The sequence below is a fragment of the Octodon degus genome, unplaced genomic scaffold, assembly GCF_000260255.1.
Source record: "Octodon degus isolate 3935 unplaced genomic scaffold, OctDeg1.0 scaffold00118, whole genome shotgun sequence".
NCBI classification, from domain to species: Eukaryota; Metazoa; Chordata; class Mammalia; order Rodentia; family Octodontidae; genus Octodon; species Octodon degus.
Window position 1 is genome coordinate 1,860,361 of NW_004524694.1, and position 7,305 is coordinate 1,867,665.

At 34.6% G+C, this 7,305-nt stretch overlaps 1 protein-coding gene across 1 annotated transcript in view; it reads left to right on the plus strand.

The window, feature by feature from the left end:
• Nucleotides 1–7,305, plus strand: part of Vps13b (vacuolar protein sorting 13 homolog B) — an 881,657-nt gene that overhangs the window by 370,043 nt on the left and 504,309 nt on the right. Inside the window, 1 exon segment of the mRNA XM_023699943.1 lies at nucleotides 6,156–6,300. Coding sequence (XP_023555711.1) covers nucleotides 6,156–6,300 — 145 coding nt within the window.

Consider the following 7,305-nt stretch of genomic DNA (forward strand, 5'->3'; position numbering starts at 1 on the left):
GCCAGAATTTTGTTTTTAACTGTATTTTACCATTACTATATTAAAATAAAATTTTAAATTATATGTTCAAAAACAGAAGCCATATAATATGTAATTAAATCTTTTATTCATCCTTATTTACTAAGAATATAGTTTCAGAAGTATGAGTAGTAGATCTCACTACATATTTTGGCATTTTAAGAGCATATTTTAAGATGTCAGTGTTGCTGGGTTGCCTCAAAAACTTGTACACAATTTAAATTTCATAATATAGTTTCATAGTATAGTTCATATTCAACATAGTTCAATAGAGCTTCATAATAGAGTTTCACAATATATTAGTTAAGTAATACTAAAAAATGTACTTCTAAAATGTCTCTTGTCTTCTATTTAAATGCTTGGGTAAAACAGAATATTTATATATTAAAATAGATACAGTGAATCTTAGTATAATGCATCAAAATTATATGTAATGCAATAAAGCAATTTTCTAAGTATATATGTAATATGAGAGCATTTATTTTGTCCAAAAATTAACCTTAATTATTATTATGTGCTTAAGTGAATACAGATATAGTGGTTAGAGTTCTCTAAAGACACAGAATCAATAAAAAACACACACATACATGTAAGCAGGAGGATATATTAGATAGGCTTCAAGAGCATGGATGGAATAGTCCACAATGGAAGCCTATATGCTAGACAGTGAGAAGACCCAGAAGTTGTTCGGTGTAAAAAGCTAGAAGCCACAGAACAACAGTAAGAGGGATCAAGGACTTGGGCATGATAATTTACATCTGTAATTCCAATGCTGTGGGAGTCTGAGACAGGAAGCTTGTAAATTCTGGGCAATTTAGCTACTTATGGAGAACCTGTCTTACAATTTTAAAAAAGGGAGGATGTTCAGAATATATATAGCTTAGTGCAAAGATCTCACACTCAATTCCCAGCACTCCCCTCTCCAACAGACAGAAAGAGGAAGAATCAAGAAGTCAAAACCATCTCAGACTTCAGGTGTAGAAGTTCCTCGGAGAGTAGCTGGTGTTAGTCTTTTTTTTTTTTTTTTTTTTTTTTTTTGTGGCTGGCTCAGCTTGCCCTGGGGATAGGGTTGACTAGGCCTGTGTTCCCAGGGTTTGAATTGCAGTCCCTGTCCTTGCCTCAGGCTTGCCTAAGCAGGGACTTTAAAACCAGTGAGCTATATCACTGGCCCATGAGTGTATCCTGTAAGGCGAAAGAAATTGGAGTCTGATGTACATAGGCTATGACAGTATAAAAGATACAGTCACTCAAATAGAACAGAGCTTTTTCAAATGCTGGCAGATGTTCTCCTTTTTGTTTTTCATTCCATCTACCCTGCAAGCTTATTGGATAGTGACCCTGTATTAGGATGGGTTTTCCCTCCTCTGGGCTTACATTCCAATCTTCTGTGGAAGTATCCACACAGACACACTCAGTAGTATGTTCTACTAATCTGCTAGGTGTCTCTTAATTCAGTCAATCTGATAATCTTGATTGATGGCCACAATTGGTATAAAATAATTTCAATGACTTGTACAAATATAATAGTGATTGAATGTGAAAGGATGTGACAGTAAATTAGCAAAAAGGATATTGGCTTTATCTGTAATATTTCATTTCTTTTAAAAACCCAAGTATGCATGATATGGCTACCATAATAATGATTATGGTAGCCATAATCATTATTTATGGCTAGAGTGGGAACCTAATTTTTTTTTTTTTTTAGGCCAGGGTGTAACAGGGTGTACAGGGTCTCACTGTGTAGATCGGGCCCATAGTGATCCTCCTGTTTACAGCCTCCCAAGTGCTGGGATTAAAGGTGCATGCCACCATGGCCCTCTCAGTGCTTTCCAGGGGCGGGACTGGCATGGCAGGCCCAGTGGGTTGAACTCCTGGCCCCTGTGTCTGGCTTTAATCCACTGAGCTATTTGACCAGCCCTCTAAATGGTATTTTATTCTTTAAAATTCTACATTTTTTTTTCAGTGTATTAAATTAATAAATTAAAAGAAAGTTACCTTTTATAGGAAGGGAAAGCATGAGACACTTTAGGTATTTGTGATTATGGGACATTAATAGAGAAAGTATAGCACAAGTCTAGTCTGTATCACCGCTGAATTTTTAAGTCATCTTTAGTACCAGAAGGATAAAGAATATAAGTAGATTAAAGAAAATTACTGTATTAGTCATCTTCTCATCATTGTGACCAAATACCTGAGAAGATCAATTTAGAGGAGAAAAGATATATTTTTGTTTTGGAGATTTTTTAGGCAGTGTTGGCTGCTTCCAATGCTTTGGACTTTGAAATGATTAAAGAGTGATCATGATGGAAGAGTAGAAGCAAAGCTACAGGGACTCAGAGAGGAAAAGGGACCAAACACATGACCCAACCCTTCAACTAGGCCACACCTCCTGCTTTCCCATTTCGTCCCCTTAGTGTCATCAATTGATCAATCTTACCAGGAGTAATCCTTGGATGAATTACACAATCCAGTCATCTGGTAACAAAGCCTTTACAAAATTTAAACTGTAAATCAGAGTTATTAAAAATAAATATTGCTTATTTTTTATATTTTGACTGGAGAAGTTATATTTCTACTGGTCTCACATCTCCAGTATCACTGGTCTAACATCTCCAGTATTACTTGATGGGTGATATGCAATAACTGCATTAGCAGTCATTCAACCTTATTATTGAGGACCTTTAGGCACCATTGTAGGTATTTTAAATGTCTGTGTACAAGGCATAGAAGAGTCTTGCACACTGATTTGGGAGGTTCGATTGATTTTAATGTATTTTTACCTGTGTGAAAAATACACTCCATTTCAGCCACTGGAAGTAAAGAATTTTTTGGTTTGTCATTGGATTTTGCCAATTTGATGGCTTTCAGTAATCATATCTTTTAGATACTATACTTAAATTTGGTTACACTACCAGCACATAATTTTTCTTGTTATTATGTATTAATTTTAATCCTCAACTTGACTCTAATTTCTTAGAATGCTCTGTTATATTCCAGATACATAAATGACAGAAATTTAAGAGAATATAAACTCACTAATGATTGGAACTTAAGAGCTTTTTCTGTATACATTTCTACTTCCTTTAATTTTAAAGATGGGGAAGTTCATTTTTTTAGTTTCAAGAAGTGCTATGAAAATTTCAATATGCAGATATGTGTTACAATTGTGCATCTCCTTTTACAGTGATGTTTTTATGAAAAAGGTATAAATGATAAAAACTTAAAATGTGCTGAGCATTTGTCATCTAGGTCTTAAAAGCTTCTTATTTTTTATAATGTCAATTTGACTAAATTCTCAATAGGAAACCATGAATTTTAGATATTAAATATACTGTTATTTATACCTAATACAGTATTATACATTTTGCATTTAAATTTTATTTTCTCATTTTCAGTTTTTATCCTTTTGCTCAGACCAAGTAACAAGTTGTAAGATAATTTTCCATTTTCCTGTTTACATTATTTGTAAAAGTTTCGATTGTTGAGGTGTTGAGAACAGCACTGGACTATGCTGCAGTCCACTGGTTCCCTACCACATCCACCCTCTACCACAGCTGTGTTGCACTTATTATCTGTTGTTTTCCAAGCTATAATTTCCTTCTCACTTGTGGCTAAAACTCAACTTTTGATGATTGTTTTCCACCCAATTCAGCATTGATCTTTGATCCTATAGCAAATTTAAAATAAATGGGATTTTGCCAAAATTCCAACAAGCTTGTATTGGGAGTCATCAAAAGTAACATCAGACTTTCAATGAAAAAGGTGAAACAGTTGTTCTCCAGCTCAGAACTCATTCAGTACAGTAGCGTAATGTTTTCCATCTTTTTCTAGCTGAATATTTTTTTCTATATCCAAATGTACTGTGATTATCACTTTCTCATACAAATTATAGATTTTTCAGCATTTCTAAAATAGTGAATTATGTAATATATTCTGGGAATACAGTTTGTTCCTAAAACTGCCTTTTGATAGTGATTTACATTCTTTTTCTTAGACTTACAATTTTCAAATTGTGCCTTTCCCATATTATCTTATGTGTAAATGAAGTACTTCTAGGCTCTCTTTTTAAAATTGCTTTTTAATTATATATATTTGGTACAGGATCTCACTATGCAGCTCAGACTCATAGTGATCCTCTTATTTCAGCATCCCCAAGTTGGGATTACCTGGCGCCACCACACTCAGTTTTGACGGCTAGTACAGTGCGCTCAGGTTCTGGGACTGGTTGGATGCAGTACTGGGGTTCAAACCCAGGTCCTTCCTCTTGCCAGGCAGGCACTTAAGACACAGAGCTATCTCCTCAGCCCCAGGCTATATTGATTTTTATATAGAATGGTTAACCATGACCTAAAAATACTAAACCAGAAATTTCAGAAATAATTCATTAATCTCTAAAAAATTTATTACACGATAGTATTCTATTTTATTATTAGTTATTATTTCTCATTATGCCTACAGTATTATTAGTATGTATTTATTGAAAAACATAGTAGAGTTGTACTTTAGTGTCCATGGTGCTAGGAACTCTCTTTAGATTTCAAAATCTTCATATGCTGAAGTTCCTTATATAAATGGCACAGTGGGCCAGGGAGATAGCTCAGTGGCATAAGCACCTGCCTGGTAAGCATAAAGTCCTGATTTGATCCCTAGTATTTCAAGAAAGAAATAAAAATAAATAAAATAAAGGCATAGTATGTACATATAACCTATACATATCCTGCAATATAATTTAAATCATCCCTAGATTGCTTTTAATACGTAATGGAATGTAAATGTTGTGTTAGGGATCTACTAGGATTTATGAAACATATACCCTGAGTATAAGAGATATATGAGGGAGGGAAGGAAAGAGAGGGGGGAGGAAGAAAGTGAAAAAGGGAAAGAAGGAAGGGGAATGGACATTAAGGACAAGTGTGTGTGTGTGTGTGTGTGTGTGTGTGTGTGTGGTGGGGAGCTGGCTAGCCTGCCTTGGGGCGGGGTTGGCACAGCATGTGGTGCTGGGATCAAACCTCCGTCCCTGTGCTTTCCTAAACTTGCCTAGTTAGGTGCTTTAATCTGCTGAACTATCTTGCCAACCAAGGACAATTTTTAATTAATTTATTTTAAAGAGAATAGAAAAACAATAGGTAACAGTAAAATGGTACACAATTTAAAAAAACATGATAGGTTTTCAACAGTGGTTGTTATATTGCAGATTGTTGTCTTCATTGTAGTTGATCATATTACAGATATAAGCATGTAAACTTGAGCAAAGTAAAAATTTTAAGCATTAACTGCTACTTTCAAAAAAATTAATAAAATTTAGTAGTACAGTTATCTTAGTTATCCTGTGTATATACATACATTATTTTTCCCCTTCCTTTTTTTCCTTTTACTCATCCCAGTTGTTTATTGTTTTTGCTCAGTTTCTTTCCCTTTTACTACATCTATTGTACCTTTCGGATTTTATTTACTCTTTCAGTTTCTTACACTAGGGAAAACCATATGATATTTACACATGTGGGTCTAATTTTACCTTTCGGATTTTATTTACTCTTTCAGTTTCTTACACTAGGGAAAACAATATGATATTTACACATGTGGGTCTAATTTATTTCATTTATGAGGATAGCCTTTAGTTGCATCCATTGATCCATAAATACTCACCTTATCTTCTTTGTAGGTGAATAATACTCCATTGTACAAAAATGTCACATCTTTTTTTAATGCATTCCTCACTTGAACATTTAGGTTGTTTCCAAGATTTAGCTATGATGAATTGTGCTGCTACAGGAAGGACAGTTTAAAATAATTCTTCCGGGCCTGCAAGACAGCTCAGCAGACTAAGCATCTGCTTTGGCAAGTGCAGGAACCAGGGTTTGATCCCCAGCACCACATACAGCTCCGGCCCCATCTGTGGGTTTGTGGAACTACCAGTGAGTGCATGCTTGTAATCCCACCTCTGCGGATCCTGAAAACAAGATTACTAAGAATCTGAGCTATGTAGTGAGACCCTGTACCAAATACATTAAATAAAAAAATAAACCAACATACAAATAATACTCCAATGCAACTTGTGAGGCACTGATGTTACTATATTTAATATCTATTACTTTAAAAAAGCAATAATTATTTTTTCATTTGGGCTTTCTCACCAGCCTGTGGTATCTGTACCTCTTGTTACACCAATTAACAAAAGGAAGGAGGATGAACTCTCGGTTGGAAGTGCACCATTGGCAAAGCCACAGTCTTATCAGGCCTCTGAATATGCCAGCAGCCCTATAAAGACAAAAACACTAACAGGTATGTATCAAAAACTGGTAAAGGATTTGTGGTTTTACTGTACTTCTAAACTAAAAATTTAGCTTGCATAATTTCACAGACGTTGGGTACCAAATGGACACAAAGTTCTTTATTAGATACAACCACCACAATAATCAAAGGATAATTTTTTTGAGTGTGTTCATATCCTTAGCCCAGTTCCCACAGAGTTGTATGAAGAGGGTCAGAGATATCTTTAAGCAGTGTACTTGGGAGAAACCTTACGTTTAAGGAAATTGTACGTTAGGTAAAAGTCTTGCCTGCTTTTTTTATTCCAAGGAAGACCTTATCTTTACTTTTAAAACTCACAACCGACTTGCACGTTTTTTAGAAGGCTGATGACTATTTTCTGTGAAGATATTTTCAAAACAGTTGGGAATTAAAAGCCTTCAATGCTTCTATTTGAAAGATACCCAGAAATAAGAGACCCAGAAAGTATTGCCTCTCAATAGTATTGTTTCTTCTTTAAGTAAATTCTTGAAAACCGCCAAATGGTACATCTCAATCTATTTTATTTTTCATTATCTCACACTTTCAGATTATCAATGCAAATATGTCATAAGTATTGTTCATTAAAATGACTTTTGATATTTTATATAACAGAATGAAAATACTTTGACTGTATTTTAAACAATGTTTTTTTTTCTCTAAACTTTCATTTTTATGATGAGCCATGTTCCATTAGAGAATTTTACATATCTCTTTAAATATTTAGCTTTGTAAAAAATAGTTTATATATTTTCATTCATATTGGTAAAGATTTAAATTAAAATACCTTTGAAAAATTGTTGTGTGTGACTATGACACTGTTTTAAATTAAATTGAAGGGCTGGTAAGATGGCTCAGTGGTCTAAGGCACCTACTTAGAACAAGCTGAGCTAAGCAAAACACAGAGACCGCGGTTCAATCCCCCAGCACCACATGCCAGCCAGCCCCGCCCCCTGGTGGGCTGAGCTGGCCACACACACACACACAAAATAAATAAAT